The sequence below is a fragment of the Epinephelus lanceolatus genome, chromosome 8, assembly GCF_041903045.1.
Source record: "Epinephelus lanceolatus isolate andai-2023 chromosome 8, ASM4190304v1, whole genome shotgun sequence".
Taxonomy (NCBI): Eukaryota; Metazoa; Chordata; class Actinopteri; order Perciformes; family Serranidae; genus Epinephelus; species Epinephelus lanceolatus.
In genome coordinates, this window is record NC_135741.1 from 2797560 (window position 1) to 2815564 (window position 18005).

Here is an 18005-nt window from a genome sequence, read left to right on the forward strand (position 1 = left end):
CTCTCTGGCCTTCAGGACCAATGACTAAAACCTCTGTTTTGTCCTGGTTGAGCTGCAGGAAATTCACTGCCATCCATGACTTTATATCTAAAATGCAGTTAAAAAGGGCATCAATTGGCCCTGTGTCATCAGGAGACACGGCGATGTACAGTTGCGTATCATCAGCATAACTATGAAAGCTGATACCGTGCCTCCTGATGATGTCCCCCAGAGGAAGCATGTAGAGATTAAAAAGAGTTGGACCTAAAATTGATCCCTGGGGGACCCCACACTTTGTCTCATGGGTTCCTGCAGCAACAAACCTGTGGTTTGTAGAAACGCACAATGCTGCTGGGTTGGAGACAAACGCATAACATCACTCAGAATTTGTGTTGGAGTTGTGTTATTGTGTCAGTACTGGTCTTCAGAGGTAAACTAATACGTGCGTGTGTGTGTGTGTGTGTGTGTGTGTGTGTGTGTGTGTGTGTGTGTGTGTTTGAACCTACATGACTTCATCTTCTTGTGTATCGGGATTTGTGTGATATACGTGTGTGCGTATGACCTTGAAGGAAGAAACTAGGTCACATGGGATAAATATCTCCTCCTCTCTTCATCCATCATCCCTTCACCCCCTCATCACTTCATCTATCTCTGATACCTCTCCCCCTCCATCTTGTCTCAGTGGGCTTCATGGCAGGTTGTTATAAACACATTCTGTTTGTCTGCCTCTATGAATACTCCTCCGTCTACTCGACATCACAAAATAATTGTGACTAAAGCAGCAAAAATGAGTATAAATGATTTTTGCATTTTACTGCTGCTGAACTTTGACTTTACTGAGTAGAACCATCTGTTCTTTACACTATGAGAAATTAGTGTTACTGCTTTGAGAAAAAAATCAAACATCCTAACGTAGCCTTTTTTCAGAGCTTTCAGCTGCGTATCACAGCCTTGAGGAAGAGACTAAAGTGGACACCTGATTTTGAGTAGATGTTTTTTTAACCTTTATTTCCAAGATCAGACATTAGTCTCACTCTTAGCATGGGCAGACGATGAGACACTGGGCCCCTGGGCACAGACATGCAGAAGGCCCCACCACCTCGCCTCCACAGAAGCAACACACACAGACTTCATTGTTGTTTTGTAGTTGTTTTCCGTCTCTTTTTTTCCTCTTCATTTTGAATCTCTTTGTTGTTATTTTATGGCTCTTTGTGATCACTTAAAATTCTATGTGTACGTGTTAATTTGAGTGACACTCAACATAGTTTGTCCCATTGCTGAAAATGCAATAATACACTCAATTCAGTTAAAAAAACACACACAACATGACATTATTGTGGGTGTGTCTGCTCCCCCGTCACTTCCCAGTTTATAATTTGCTTATTTGATAAAACATCCATCATCTGCTGTTCTCTCATTACAACATGTGACGGGCTGAAGTGTCGGAGTTGTCTAAATACTGACGGACTGAGTGACGGCTCATTCATCTGGTTAGCGTATGAGTGTGTACGCATACACACATGCACACACACACACTGTGCACATCCATCAGTGAATATGTACGTGTGTTTTAACTGACGTGTATAAATTTGCTGTTCTGCAGTTCTTCCTCTGTCAGCAGATGTGGACACACACACTCTGGGACCTGCTGTCATGCTAGGAACATTTATCATGGCTGTGTGTGTGTATGTATAATACACAGAGCACACACACACACACACACACACAGTGTTATATATATCAGGTTTATGTTGTGTAGAAAACAGGCTGACTGTGAGCGCAGACTGAAGCTGGATGTGCTGGTTTCAGGCTGTGAAGCATACAGAGAAGTGATCTGCATTTAATCAAGAAACTCTGAGAGTTTCAAACAAGATGAGAGTGAATATTCTAGTTCTGATGCTTTATTTAATTTGGTGCACGTTAGTCAGATGGGCCTGTTTTAAGAAGGTGGAGGCTGCTGTGGTGTTAGAAATGACAGAGTTTATTGCTACATCCTGTTGTACAGTGTTTGTCACTCTCAATATGTTTTAATAAAAAATAATTTGTAACATAAAGTAAATCAGCACAGTCGCCACAAGAAAATGTTGGCATCAATAAGTGATTAACATAGGGGGGATTGAAATAAAATAAATAAATAAAATAAAAATCAACCAGCCACCCTCCTCCCCTGACAAGTAAAGAACAGTCCCTAAAGTGCGGTGAGGTTTGTGGCAATGTGAACGGCTCGTTTCTCCTCTGACACGCCACATACCTGTGTGCAGCCACGGCTCAGCTGTTCAGGTACTTCTGGGCAGTCATGACACCAAGAAAAGGAAATTATTGGACCTGGAGCCGGACTTCTCGGTCGCCGGTAAGCCGTTATCTTGCACCGCGGAGCACTATGGCTGCCGTATTTGACAGGAATACATTCCTGTCTGTGTCTGTGTCTGTGACCCCCGTTCAACCCACAACCGGCAGGATTCGCCTTTCGTTTCTGCTGCTGGTTGAGGTCTGTACTCGCACAGCGTGCTGAATGATTTATTTTGCTCGCACAAAACTATTTTTAGTCGCAAATGTGAGTAACGTTAAAATGCTCGCACCGTAGAGCTCTGTGGAAAACTAATCACTGTAGCATTGGTGGTGTTTCCGCCCTTGCATGTAATTACGGTGCTGCATAAATTGCACGTCATGCTGTTGTAATGAGTGAATGTCATGAGTCTTTTTTGGTGAAGTGAAGCCACACTTTCGACCGCTTCTGTCTCTCCACCATTACGTCTTCTTTGTTGTTGAATGTACTGCTGACTGATGAGCATGACGTGCGTCATCGACGTAGAGATTCGGCGTAATGAAAAGAATCGATAAGGGAATCGTTAAACATAAAGGCTAATGATGTTGATGAATTGAACCAGTTCGAACCGGTTCTTAACAGGAACCAGTTTTTGATTCCCATCCCTAACCATGATGCCAGTCTAGTGGGATTTTGTGATAACCACACATTATAATTGCAATATTCAACTGAGTCTATACAAAAAGTTCCGAACACATTTTTAATTGACTGTATCAGTATGTTGTGCGTGCGCATTTCCAAATATAGAGACAAACTCTTGCTAAAAATTTAATTAAATTCTAAATTAATTTCTAAAAAACCTTCATGGGAGCCTATTTGTCACCGTTCATGTGCGGGAAGTGTGTGACACACAAAAGCCCTGATTGGCAGCCAGTGAGAGGGATGATAACAGTTAAAAGGAGAGAGCTGTGAGTGGGACGATGGATCGCTTTATTGTACGGAGCAAATTACAACAAAGCACCAGCGAAGACGACCGACCACTGACAGAAAAGAAAAAGAAACTGTCAGTAGACAGAATCTCGAAACCTACTTGTATTTTTCTTTTCTTATTTTTTAGTGTTTTATGTCGTGATAAAAGTAATAACATACATTGCAGAAGCTATTATGCACAGATATATATAAAGATGTGCCTTGAGATTTTTGGCTTGCCCTTTGGTGAGCCTTGGACATTTGAAAACCACTGCTCTACATGGCGTTGTATTACGTCGGTTGATACCTTAAAGGTATAGAGCACCATCCATCCAGGCTTTCAGCTAACTCCTATGTAAAAACATCTGCTGCAATGTTTGACGCTGAGAGCAGCTGTGTGAAGAGCAGAGCAGAGAGAGGTGGTGGATGGGTCAAACTATATTCTCACCAGGTAGTTTTGCTTCCTAATCAGTTTTATGCTGGGTTTAATCTGGTGGTGGCATTTAGAGAAATATCAAGAGGTCACCAAAGTCTGTTTACAGCTATCAGGTCAGGAGATCCAGTCCTCTGAAAAAGTTAAGTTTGGGTTCATGGTCAGGTCTCAAAAATCAGTCAGGATTTGAAGCAGAAAAACAAACTTCCTGTCAAAGTTTTCTCTGCATGTTGGTCACACACAGATGCATCAAAGGGCAGAGGGAGGTGAACTCGTAACATTCCGGACTGCGACCACAATGGGAACCAAACTGTGGCTTTTATAAATCTTTCCTCTCCTGTCGGCCACCCAGAGCGGCAGCTGCAGCAGCAGGGACACGAGATGAAAGTAGGTTAGTAAAGTAGGCTGCAGGCGAGCTGAGTGATGAAACAGGAGAGACACTGTTAGACCTGAAGTTATGGATGTGGTGACTATTTCCGTACCTCACAGGGACAGAAAAGGATTCACTCAGTTTTAACTGTGATTGTTAGATTCATCAGTCAGCTGACAGTAAAATGAACCAACGGCTGTTTAGATAATCAATTTATTTATAATCTATCAGACTTGATTTACATCTGTGTTTTGTGCGGTGCATTCACACAAAAGCAAAGTCTGTATTTTATTTGAATTTACTGACGTTATCCCTCAGGCATGATCTGCACAGTCATTTGTAACTCTACACCAAGGCTCACCAAAGGGCAAGTCAAAATCTCAAGGCACACCTGTATTTATATCTGTGCACAGTAGCTTCTATAACGTGTGTTCTTGCTTTCATCACGACATAACACAATAGAAATGAGAGAAAATATGACAGGTAGCTTTTGTGATTCTGTGTACTGACAGTTTTTTGTTCTTTTCTGTCAGTGGTCGGTCGTCTTCACTGGTGCTTTGTTTGTTCGTACGATAAAGCGATCCATCGTCCTGCACACAGCTCTCTCCTTTTAAATGTCATCATCCCCCTTCTGATGTGTCATGCACTGATAATTCCCACGTGTGAACGGGGACAAATAGGTTCCCCTTGAATGAAATGAAATTACCTTTTTTGCCTCTTTATTGGGAAATGGGTGTGCAGAACATACTGATACAGTCGATTAAAGATTCAGACATAACTTTTTGTAAAGGCCCAGTTAAAGGTCATATGTATAGCTGTTTCATCAGAACTAATATTTTTTAAAAAAATAATACATCCATAGAACTTCTAGAAAGGTGTAGAATTAAAGTCTATATTTTCCTGAAAAAAATATGGTATATATGGTATATATATATGGTATATTTTGAAAGTCAAGCCAAGGGCCAATTAAAATTGGTCTGCGGGCCACAACTGGCCCCCGGGCCAGACATTGGACATGCCTGAACTATGTTAAGAAAAAGTTAAAACATCAGCTATTATATTCAGATATTTTACCTAATACTCTAGAAACGGCATTTTTGGGACGGTAATGTTAGTTTTTTGCGGCTTGTTGTAAAACAGAGTTGTAAAAAGATACATCTGCTGAGTATATCAAATATCTAGTAAAGCCTAACTAGTAATGACACTGCACCTAGATGAACTATGTTAAATAAAAGCAAGGATGATGGTTAATTTCAGATATTTTAGTTCTCTAGAAATTGTGTTTTTGGGACTCTGGTTGTAGAGTTGTCAAATAGAGTCTTAAAAACGAAAATCTACTGAATATATCAAATATATAGTACAGCCAAACTATCATGTTATTATTATTATTATTATTGGTGGGAAATTATAACAGAGGAATATACTTGCCGTTATAAAATCAAGAACACTTTTGTGTTTTTGTGTGTATACAGGAATGTTGTTGAATCAGGGAATCCGTGTGTCCACCACGACAAAGGATTCTAATTGACTAATTACGTTAGCGTTAGTGACAAGTAAAGCTAAAAATGCTTTACAGAGATTGTGACAGTGTGTTACAGGGCGCACAAGAGAGGATTCATGATTTATTATTATTATTTTTTAATCACTGTACCACAAAAGACTCTTTACTTGACATCGCTGACATCGCATCTATCACCTTTAAATATAGTAATAATAATGAGTGGTTATCACAAAATCCTACGGCACACCTGGATTGGCATCAACACAGAAACACTGTACAGCGCCACCTGGGTGATCTTCAGTGTTAACCTCCTTTTTTTTTCTGCCTTTACCACAACCAACTCTGACACACATTGTCACACATCACCCATCTCATCATCTTTCAGATGGAGTTGAGCCTGCTTCCCTGTGAACAGGTCTCTGTGCTGCGTAGCACGATGAGCCCTCTGAACCCAAAATGCTTTCAAAACTTTCATTTCTAATCACCAGCCTCCGTTATCCTTGATTGATTGGGAAAGAGGCAGAAACGCAGTGTGGAGAAACCAAAATGTCTAAATATGACCCTAATCATATATATAGGCTACATTCATTTATATTTTGCACATGATTTAACCATTAAGGTGATTGAGTAGATAAAGTAGACCTTATGCCCTCTATACACTGTGCGATTTTAGCAATCTTATAGACCATTGCATGACACACTGTGAGATGTGGATCTAATAAACTTTGGTATGACGTCAAGTTTGATGTGTGCAGATTGTACAATGGCCGTTTACGACTGAATCGCAGGTTACGACGTACGTCAATATGCAATGTCATCAGCGTGCACCGCATCAGCGTACGTCATCCATCTGCGCCACCATAGGTAGCTTGCTCACCTGGAAGTTCCTCTGCAGTTTCCTTCCATGCAGCGTCTTTTTTCTGGCGGTCATGATAGCAGCTGGAGGAAACATCAAATCAACAAGGCTTCTGCTGCCACAGCTCCACCAAACTTTCCTCTTTCTGGGAGTTCCACACACTTCTTTTTGTTTGTTTTACCTCCATGGCAAGCGATTATTTGTTTGGGTTCAGCGCTGGTGTTGCGGTGACCATTGCATCAGTAGACGTAGGTCAAAGCAGCTGTCACACTGTGAGATAGTCATCCTAAATTTCTGACACCGTCAGAATTTTATCTCAGGTTATCTTTGGTCACAAGACGTTGACAACGGCCGTCCTTGAACCTGTCTCACAGTGCGATGTAAGACCACCGTTTTAGAACCAAAGATATCGCCACGTTTCTCCCACGATGGTCATCTTTCGTCTGGGACAGCCCAGAGTCGCACAGTGTATACCAGCCATTAGACTACTGAAGAGCCTTTCAGTAAGGTGAATTTCAGAAAAAAAGAATTTTGTACCCATAAAAAATCCCCCTGGCAATATGAACAAACAGTGATTTAAAGTTACACTAACAAAGATTTCTGTTTCAGTCTCTTTGGTGGCGCCTGTGGTGATAAGCGGTAATTGCAGTGTGTGTTTTGGCAGACCAAGTCCAGGAACCACGCTGTTGAATCTATTTATATCAGACATCCAGTTTCTAATGCTGTTCTGACAGTTGCATCCTCCATGCTGTTTTCTATCTGACCTCACACTGGCTGTTCCACCTGTTCTTTACACAGCCAGCAACCTACATGGTGATATGTACATGTAGTTCCATTTAGAGCTCTGATTATCCACATTTGGTAATCCTGAAAAGTTTGTATCTGGATCAGTGTGATCAGTCCAGTGCTGCTTTCAACAGCAGGTGCTAAATTAAGATGAATTAACTGATCCTGAACAGCAAAACATGGGATTTCCAAATCCAGATCATCCTGATCCAGATTAACTTTTTTTTTGGGCCCTGGGGATTGTCAATGTCTGGACAAACTTTCATGGTAATCTGTTCAGTATTTGCAGAGCTATTTCAGACCACAGTGGTGCTGGTGTTGGTACGGATGATGAACACCATTTAAACCTCCCAGTAAACCTTCATCGAACAGAGCGTGACGCTCCTGTACAGACGAGGTATTAGCCTCACCAGCAAGCATTCACCCCTAACTTTGGTTTCCATGGTAACCTGCGGTCTGTGCACTCTGAGCATTGATTTTAAAATGATGGTGTGACTGTGTCGTGTGACGTCACCTCTATATCCGGCCTGGCCAGCAGCAGGGAGAAGTTGATGCTGTCCTCTCGGGTCAAAATGGCCACAGCTTCCTCTCTGTTCTGAATATCCACTCCGTTAATCTGGAGGGGACGAGAGGAGGTCAGAGATCACTTACTTTATATTCATTAGATCATACATGTATGAATGGGGAGCTGGGTGACAGGATAAAGATTAGAAAGCCTTCATGGTGTTTTGTCAGCTGTTTCAAGCCCACATCTGTTATCCAACCAAAAGCACAGTCTGTTACATGTTTAATTACGTCACACACACACCGTCATTCACCTGTCACATGATCCTAAAACACGTATGAACCGTGTCACATGTACTGCATGTGTGATTTATTTTTGGTTGCACTGTGAGTAATGATGACAGGTCTGTTCCCCAAACTTGCAGGGAGACATTTCAGCTGTCCAGAGGGCCTTTATCTCTATGCTGACGGCTGTCGTGGGAACTGATGCTGACATCATTCACCCGCTGCCCAGTAACCATGGCGATGCCAGGTGCTGCCAGTCTATTCTTATCACATTCCACAACTTTACCTTTTTTCCCCGACACTGTTTTGGCGAGGTCGACAGTCGGAGGGTCAGAGGATAATGAGCAAAGAAATGTCAGGGAGATAAATTTATTCACGCTCGTTTCTCATTGTCAAACTCTCAGAAGGAACCGTCAACACGTGTGGAGGTGTAGCGCCAGAGCAGAAAGAAAAACATTGATTCAACGGGATATAAAAAAGGTCAAACTCCTCATTAAACTACCAGTGACAGCTGCTTTTACAAAGCAAAAAAAACATTTATGAAACTAAATCCTTTATATCATCAGATAATAAACTATAAGTGATGATTAAATTACCTGTGTCTCTAATTAATATGTTGGAATGAAATACGATTGATCAGCAGCAACGACATAGGTTGTATTGATAGTAAATAAAATATATTAACATATATGTTTGTACGCAAACACTCGTATTGCCACATCATGGTACAGGGCTGGCTCTAGACATTTTGGGGCCCTGTGCATCTGATCTGGTTCGGGGGCCTGTCATTGTAACATGTAACCATTGCACTGAACCAAATATTAGTTAAAGCACACATTATGTACAAATAAGCATGACTAAAGTGAGACACTTTAGCAGCACCGTTACAGTATCTTTATATAGGTTGTTTAAGGTCTGGAGGTGCAGCTGCCTCTCCCCCACAGGGCTGTAGGCTACACAGGAGTGTTAAAATGTGTTTGTCTTGTTGTGTTATTGGGAGCCAGAATAGAAGGAGTCATGGCTCAAAACCAGCCGCCACTGCCCGTCAACAAAAACAAAGACAACTATGGTTAAATGTGATAAGACCAAAGGACTGGACGGAGGCCATCATCAAAAATGCTCACATGTGCAGCGCACACTTCATATCAGGTTAGGGAAAAAGTATTTCCTGTTGTAGGGATGAATAAGGTTATGTGTATTAAGGGTTATCATGTCCACCTCATCAGAAACTGGGGAGGGATTAAGAGGAATATTGGATTTCTCTGCAACGCTAACTTTTTAGCACATTAGCTAACGTTAGCTTCCATAGCAAAACAAACAAGTGTGGTTCTCCTTTGTAAGATTGGCTTCCTGTGACATCATCCATCCACTGAGTGAGAGCATACGGGTCGGCCAGTCTGGTCCCGTTGGTCAGTGTTTACTTATTCAAGTAACACTGGCGGTCCCGGAGAGTGAGTGACCTGACAGTGAAAGCAAACAATTCTGTCCACACAATACTAAATTTGTTATTTTCCTCCGACACTTACTTTTTTGGATTGAATCCATAGCTAGGGAAACTGAAGACAAGGTTGGCGAAAGTGCAATTTCCTGCTGTAGATTGACTGACTAATGGACAGCTACTCGACAGAGACAACAAACTACCTTGACAGTATGGCCAAACACAAGTGTGATGCTTAAAAGCTGTGTGGACCTTGAGCTAATGACGAAGGAGAAATCTGGACCCCGGGGCCAGACCATTTGGGAAACACTGCTTTAAGGCCGTGACACACCAAGCCGACAGTTGGCCGTCGACCAAAGTCGGGCTGTCGCTGAGCGTCTGTTGGCCTAGTTTTTGCGGTGTGTCCCGCACCGTCGGCACTTCAGCGTCGGCAGCCTTTCGGCCGATTGAGCATGTTGAATCGGCGGCGGAGCTTGTCGGTGAGAGAGATCACTCTGATTGGCTGTTCAGGTTTTATTTCCTCGCCCCTGTAGCGAGTGAATCTGCCTGTAGTGAAACCGGGGCTAACCGGTGCTTCCTCCTCAGGCTCCACTTCACTCAGCTGCCCCACAGACCTGCTGCTTCTTCACACTTTAACCTGAATAACAAACCAGAGCTAGCTGGGAGCGGCTAGCAGAGCGTTAGCCGCAGCATGACCGGAGGGAAGCACAGCCAGTTAGCCTCCGCTAGTCTCTGAGCTAGCCCCGGCTCTCCGTTTGGATCCAACCGGAGCACCGAGCCCTGGTTTGTTATTCAGGTTAAAGTGGGAAGAAGCAGCGGGTTTATCAGCAGCTGAGTGAAGTGGAGCCTGTGGAGGAAACACCGGGACCGTCTGGATGTAATAGTCCGTGGAGGTGCTGCGGTGCTCGGCTGCACAGATAGGAAACCCCTCGGCTGACAGGATGTACCACTCTCTCACTCCGCTCTCTCTCACGCAGGTGCAGAACGTACGTGCTACTTGGCCGTCGGATGTAGTCTGTGTAGTGTGTTCAAATGCAACTGACACAGGGCGACGTGAGGCGACGTAGACGACGCAACAGTTGGCTTTCGTCACTGCTAGTTCTTTGATATCGGTTTGGTGTGTCCGCACCTTTAGGCTACATCTGCATTCCTGGTGCCAACAGTAGTTTTGCTAAGTTTCATTTCATCGTTGTAAGTCTTCTATCTGCCTTTGGACACTTGGAAATATATCTCTGTACACCAGTGTCCTCCCTCTCATTGGACTGGTGATTGATTACCTGCATTGATCAGAGCTGGGATCATTGCGGCGGCCCAGTCAGAGCGCCGTACGCTGTCTCACCCTCGCTCTACAGTTTAGGGCAGTTCTCATCATGGGGGCGTGTCACATATAGTTCAGGGTGCAAGGTGTGTATTACGAAGATAAACTTTCAGGAGGTGAAAATGAGCTGGTTCACTCCTGCGTAAGATGAGTTTATTTAATGGAAATACTGAATGAACAGTGTTACCGTGGCTTCTATTGTCTGACAAACAGCTCAACAGTGTGGTGGTAACACCGGGTGATGACGTTGTCTCCCCCTCCATCTCTCTCCCTCTCTCTCAGTCTATTTTTAGGACGGCAGTAACTGGGCTGCTGACAGCTCTCTCTCATTGGATAAGACCGTCCCCGGGGTTCCATGTAGAAATTTACATAGTTTGATTTGAAACTGTTTCTAACCCTCATACAGCCGGTTAGTTTATCAGAGGACGAGTTTCAGTCTGCGGAACATGTTCTTTAATTTACACTGAAGGTCAACAGTCAACATTGATGACTACAGAATCTCCTTTATCAGTCAGTGTGTTAAAGGTCCAGTTTGTAGGATTTAGGAGCATCTACTGGCAGATAACTGTGTTAGTTTATAATCACCTGAAAATTAAAATAGTTGTTTTTTGTCACGAAGAATGAGCTGTTTATAGGCCCGTTTCCACCGCAGGAACTTAAGGGTAATTTTATGGGGCCGGGGCTGTTGGTGCGTGTCTCCACCGCAGGAACCACCCCCGAAGGACAGAGTTCCGGAACTTTTACAGGGGCTAAACAAGTCCCTGCCTCAGGGTAGGTACTCAGAACGGCCCAGAGAAACTCCTGGCTGGGGCTTGGAGATTACTTGGTGCTGATTGGATATACTCAAGACGGGATGTGACGTCAACAGAAAGCGACAAAATAGCCGGCATTTTTAAAACTCAGCAGACAAGGGTTAGCTCGTTCATAGCTTCAGTAACTCAATAAACGGTCCGTGAAAAAAGTATTTTTTCCAGCGGATATCTTGGTTACAACATGATTGAGCTAGCAAAGCAGTTTTGTGTTGCTATGTGTGGTATTTATTCAGTTATGGGAAATCACGATGTCTAGAAAGCATCAGTGGCTGCAGCTGACAGGGACAGCTAACACTAGCAGCAAAGCTAACATCAGGACGTCATCTGTTAAAAGCCTCCCGTTGTCGGATACGACATGAAACTACTCCAGTTAGCTCAATCATGTTGTAACTAAGACATCCGAAAAAAAAAAAAAAATTCACGGACCGTTTATTGAGTTACTGAGTATTACAGACACCGCTAAGGGCTAACAGCTAACGACATCCCTACGCCCCTACGTCGCCCCGGTCAAAATGGTCGCGCAACGATTTACATCACATCCAGAGCCCGTAACTTTACAGGAACCTTCCTCCTACTCCGCTCTCTCAGTGGAGACACGGCGGTTGAGAGGGCCGAGCGAGAGGACGTTCCTGTAGTAGTTCCTGCCCCCCAAATAGTACCAGGAACTTCTTCAGTGGAAACAGGCCTTATATCCATATAATGAACGGGTCCTCGTCCATGAAGTCAGCCATGTTGTTTCTACAGTAGCCCAGAATGGACAAACCAAACACTGGCTAGAGAGAGCCATTCATGTAATTGCGTAAACCACCATAGTTCTCCTCTATGCTTGGCCCACAGGACAAGTTTCAGTTCTGCAGCTTCACTGCCAGGTGCCACTCGGGCCCCGATCACAGAAAGTGTTTCAGCAGCTGGAGGCGGTTTTATGTAATTGTTTTCAATGAGAATTAAGCTTTTTGCTTGCTGTTTCCGCGTTGCGATACACCTTGTGTTTCTACGCTCTGAACTCCTTGAGTTGAAAAAACTTCAACCCAGAGCAGAAAAGCGGCCCACGTCATCTCCGTTTTTCCCCCACTGTCCAATCTGATGGTCAGGACAACAAGTTTACAGTTGGTAAACAATGGAGGAGAAACTGGCGGTAGCGGTTGCCGCTAGTTATAACCATCTCAGTAAAAAAACAGCAGGCGTGGGAGCAGATAAGTGCAGTACTTGAAATGGCCATGATGGAGGAGAAGCTCCTGGACCAACTGGTGGTACTCCCCATGATCCAGCCTCTTTTTTAGGGTCTCATGTACCCACACAGCTCTCTGTTTATCTGCTGACAGCCTCTCAGCAAATAGATACTGATTACTGTGAAATTAAAAAAATAAACGGTAGACTGATTACATGGAAAAGGTTAGGGTAAGGAGGTGATGGGGTGGTTGCCTGGCAACAATAAGTAGTCCCTCTCCAGTGCCTCCTTGTGGCTTTGACAAATAAATTAATAAAAGAGAATTTAACATCATCATTTTCATTTGTTATTGTTGTAGACCTAAAGAAATTAAAATAGCAAATTTATATTTTATTTTATATTTCGAAATAACAATAGTGATAGTAAGAGTCAGAGGTGTTCCTCTAACCTAACCCTGATCCAAGTACAAAGCTCGAGTGTGAAACATTTTAATACTTAAGAGAAATTTTCTGTTTTGGGGTTTTTGATGAAAAACATTATGTGTAACCAAAAGTTGTGAAATATCCAGATCTTTGGTCACTTGTAAAAACAGAATAACCACAACAGAGTCTAAATGAGTGTTTGTGTACCTGCAGGATCCGGTCGCCCTCTCTGATGCGTCCGTTCTTGGCTGCGATGCTGTTTGGATTAACCTGATATTAAAGATAAAAAAAAAAAAAAACGGTTGAGGAATAGATGGATGAATAAATGACCTCATGAATTAAGAAACAGATAGTAATGACAGAATGAATCCATGAGTGAGTTAATTGGATGACTGAATGATTCAAAGGATAAGATGATGAATAATGTGATTAATGGATAGAAGTAATAAATAAATGAACAGGTGAGAGAATATATGTATGAGAGGCTGAATGAAGATCATTAATCTAATGGCTGAGAGATGCAGTGAGCAGCAGTCACACCTTCATGAGCTGTAATAATCAGTCATCATCAATTTATTATTTTTCCAAAATAAATGAGTAAAAACAAAAATGAGTCAGCCGGAGCCTGAAAAAGGAAGAGTAGGATGAGGGGATGAAGGCTAAATATGTGTCACCTCTCCAACATAAATCCCGAGATCCTCCTCGTCGTCCGTCCTGTAGCAGACTGTGAGCCCCAGCTTCTCCTGCTGACTGGATTTGTACAGCTCCACCTCCTGAAGGGACAGGAGCAGAAAGAAGGACTGATGGTCTGAGCTGGTTTTTGAAGGACAGCTGGTCTTTAGGAGGTCTTCAGACCAGAAAGTGGGACAGCAAAGTTCAGTACACCTCCCAAAACAGGAGATGGTAGAGGCTCAGTGGCGTAGTGACTACTCACAGGGCCAGGTGGTGAACTATTGTTGGTGGAGACCTGGAACTGAGTCAGCATTTTTGCACTCTGGGTTCCCTCGTCTCAAAGTCAGTGGGTTTTTGATTAGATGTCTGACATAAGGTCTGTGGTAGCACAAGCTGAAGAGACATTCACGTTTGGTCTACAAGGTATGAAACTTTTATGCATCTTAAAGGGAAATTTCAGTTATTTCAACCTGTCTCCTATCGTCCTAAATTTGTTTCAAGTGACTAGTGACATAAAAATAATAGTTAGCATGTTAGCCGTTAGCCTAGATACAGCCGGGGCGCATAGTAGCATCAGACCTGTTAAAACGTAAGTGAACGTACGTGAGCGAGCTTTAGATAAAGCCCAGCTGGATACTACTCCAGGTGGAGGTGTCTCGTCCTCGGTCACATCCAGACCTTGACAATAAGGCTGCAACTGGTCCCATTCCTTGCAACAGAGGCATTCCTCTTCTGTGGGCACTGGGGCACAGCATTCACAGGTACACCACCAATCTCCAGAGCTACGCAGCCTTGCAGCAGCCATTCCTCCTCTCTCGTCCTCTACCTGTTGTGCCTCTCTCTCTCTCCTCCTCCGTTCTTCAATTTCACGAAGCTCTTCGTCAGTGTGTTCTGGCTCAAATAAATAAGGGCGGCCATCAAACTCTGCAAAATCAAATTCCTCCTCCACAAAGTCGAAGTCTGGCAAAAAGTCAGCCATTATTCTATAAATCTTTCATAAAATAAATGAATGAACTTTTCAGGCTACTGTCCGGTTCTGCCTTCCAGCTGTTGCTGCTTGTTCTCGCGAGATTTCAGCCACGCTTTGGAAAGCAGAGCTAAATGGTAAACAAACATAGCAGCACACCGGTAAGGTAAGACAACACGTTTACATGTCGTTTTCTATATGTTCTCTGACATTTATCCTAACGATATGAGGCGGTCTTTGTGGAAAAAAAGCTTGTTTAGTGGACTAACTTTGCACTTGAAGGTTGCCCGTTCACTTACGTTTTAACAGGTCTGACGCTACTATGCACCCTGGCTGTATCTAGGCTAACGGCTAACGTGCTAACTATTATTTTTATGTCACTTGAAACAAATTTAGGACGATAGGAGATAGGTTGAAATAAACCGAAATTTCCCTTTAAAAAAGACAGTTGCTTACAGGTGGCCAAATAAGGCCGAAGAACATCATTGTGTACAGAAACATTTGTAGGAACTTGTTGTGGAGGATACAATAGCTTGAATGTTTCAAATGTAGCTCCTGCCATCTGCTGGCGCTTTTTACGTTACTCCAACAACATGTCAGCTGGCACATGAACAGACACAGTGACTCAAATAATTGTAAAAGTAATAAAAACAGGACAAGAATAACCCGATGACATCACACACGTCGTGAAAGACGACCGGGGATAATTGGTGAGTACCATCTTGTAGTGTGTCATGTCTGTCGGCCAAGTCACGGCACGATTTTATGACTCCACAATCGTGTAATGTGACATAGTGACTTTCAGAAGAGGCCGAAAAGTCGTGTAGCGTGAACCAGGCATAAATCCTCCTTTACCGTTTCTCCCTCTTGCATGTTGCTCATTTTCAGTGTGTGACTGCAGCGTGTGCACGAGAGGGGGAGGGGCTGCTGCGTGCTCAGAGAGGCAAGCGGAGCAAGGAGCTTCTTCAGAGCTGCTTTTCTGAAGCAAAACAAAAGTTTACATGTTCTGAAAAAACTATCGCACATGCACACATCGTGATGGCGATGTTGAAACAATATATCGTGCAGCCCTACCTCCCACACTCCCAAATCAGACTTTTGCTCCCTTCACCTTTGTTGTTGGCCCACTACGTTTCCCCTTGACGCCGCCAGGTGCCGTTAAACAATAAGAGACCGGCCTGTATCATGCTTACCAAAAAGGACAGCTTTTTTCATCAGTGTCTGACAATGACAAAAGCATTAAGCTCTTATCCTGCGAGATCCAACCTTCACACCAAAGTTACACAGTGTGAAAACAGGTGTTTAGTAGGAATGAAAAAAAAACGATTCTCTTTATTACAAGTCAGTAGAGCATTAAAATGATGTTGAATTTTAAGGTAAAATAGTTGCATAATTAACAAATCAGAGACCATGGATCAACCCCTCAGACCCCCTGAGGCTATTAGTGATTGGCTGAACTACGAAACCCAGTTACGACCATCATTGTAGCAGCAACCACTGTACCTGTTGTTAGCTGGAGGGCATCAACAGAGAGAAGCAAGTGATTTAGGGAGGAAATGAAGGATGTAATCCAAAGGAAAAAGAAAGTGGGACATTAGGGAGTAAATTAAGGGGATATGATGATGATGGTGGATATCAGTAAAATGAATAAGAGAGGAGAGACAGAACAGAGGACAGAGTGAACATGAATTAGGAAAGGTACAAGGAGCAAATTTAGGGAGAACAAGAAGTCTCTTTGGTATACGAGCCAGAAAGAATGAGAATGTTTCCACTTTGCTGACTTCTTTAATGACCAGACTGGCGTTTGTCTCAAACAGCAGTGAACCAATGGAGCAGAAACAGAGAAAAGTGCAGTTCAGCTAAACACAGAGCTCCATTACACATCTGTAAACTCAACTGAGAGCCTCTGTTTGAAGGTTAGGACCAGTCGGACCATCCCTCATCTTGATTTCTCCTCCAAACACGACAGCTTGTAGAAGTCGATTTGTTTCAGTAACATTTCTTAAGGTTGTGGATGATCGTGCAGCACAAGCAGAAATGTCTGGATTTCTCTTTTCTTTCATCCTCTCAGTGCTTTTCCATCCTCCATGTCTCATTTCATCGATTCTTTGCTCAGTTCATTGTCTGTCTACTTCTTTCCTTCCTACCTGTCTTTTATCGAAGATCTTGCAGATGTATAAAACCGGGTTGTTGACCACCTTAAATGATGTTTCCACTCCTCAATCACCCTGTAAGTTATTCACATTCCTGTAGTCTGTAAGGGTGCTCAGATAAAAAAAAATCAAAAGGGTTTTACATAAGAATTAATCCAATTTGTCAGAGTTAGATCAAATCAATGATTCATAATTGATTTGTTATCTGAAGCCTAATTTTTATACAAGTAATTTTCATACTGGCTTAAATAAACAATTTGATTGTGTTTCTGGTCTTTGCTGAGAAACCGTTTTGTGTGAAAGTAATTAAAGGCCTGTCCCAAATAAGGGCAAATATTAGCCCAGGCTACTAACTGAAGTTTCACGGCATCTCCTTATCTTTTTCTTCCTTCCTTCCTACTCACACTCCTTGTCTGCTTCAGACTTCCCTCCTCCCTTCTTACCTTTAACTTTAACTTCCTTTACTCCCTTCTTCTTCACTCTCCTCTTCCCTCCACCCCTCTCTTCCATCCTTCCTGACTCAAAATCTGCACTGAAGTGTTAACTGTAAAAGCATTGAAAAGGTCTGAAAGTCATGTTGTCATTCTGTTGCCCCTGGCTTCATATGAGTAGAGAAAAAGTCCATTAGCTGTTAGGCTAATTTATACAATGTAAAATGCCATAGACTTGTGCTAATAATGTTAGCATGTTGTATTTGTGGGGAAAATGTGTCCAGATAAAGACAAGTGTTTGTCTGTGAATGCTGCGAGTTATAGTGAAGCTGATTTGTGTTTGAAACTGTTTCTATTAAGCCATGATTAATGTGTGTTTAATGTGTGTTAAATCTGTGTTTAATGTGTGTTTAATGTGTTTAATGTGTTTTAAATGTGTGTTTAATGTGTGTTTAATGTGTTTAATGTGTGTTAAATGTGTGTTTAATGTATGTTTAATGTGTGTTAAATTTGTGTTTAATGTGTGTTTGATGTATGTTTAATGTGTCTTTAATGTGTCTTTAATGTATGTTTAAAGTGTGTTTAATGTGTGTTTAAAGTGTGTTTAATGTGTGTTAAATTTGTGTTTAATGTGTGTTTAATGTATGTTTAAAGTGTGTTTAATGTGTGTTTAAA

The 18005-nt window shown here is 42.6% G+C and overlaps 1 protein-coding gene across 1 annotated transcript in view; it reads right to left on the minus strand.

Annotated features, from left to right (window-relative positions):
- Positions 1-18005, minus strand: part of LOC117258602 (PDZ domain-containing protein 4-like) — a 76973-nt gene that overhangs the window by 19010 nt on the left and 39958 nt on the right. The window contains exons 6-8 of the mRNA XM_033629641.2: positions 13782-13880; positions 13315-13377; positions 7675-7776 (exon numbers count right to left, since the gene is read on the minus strand). Coding sequence (XP_033485532.2) covers positions 7675-7776; positions 13315-13377; positions 13782-13880 — 264 coding nt within the window. The remainder of the gene's footprint in view (positions 1-7674; positions 7777-13314; positions 13378-13781; positions 13881-18005) is intronic.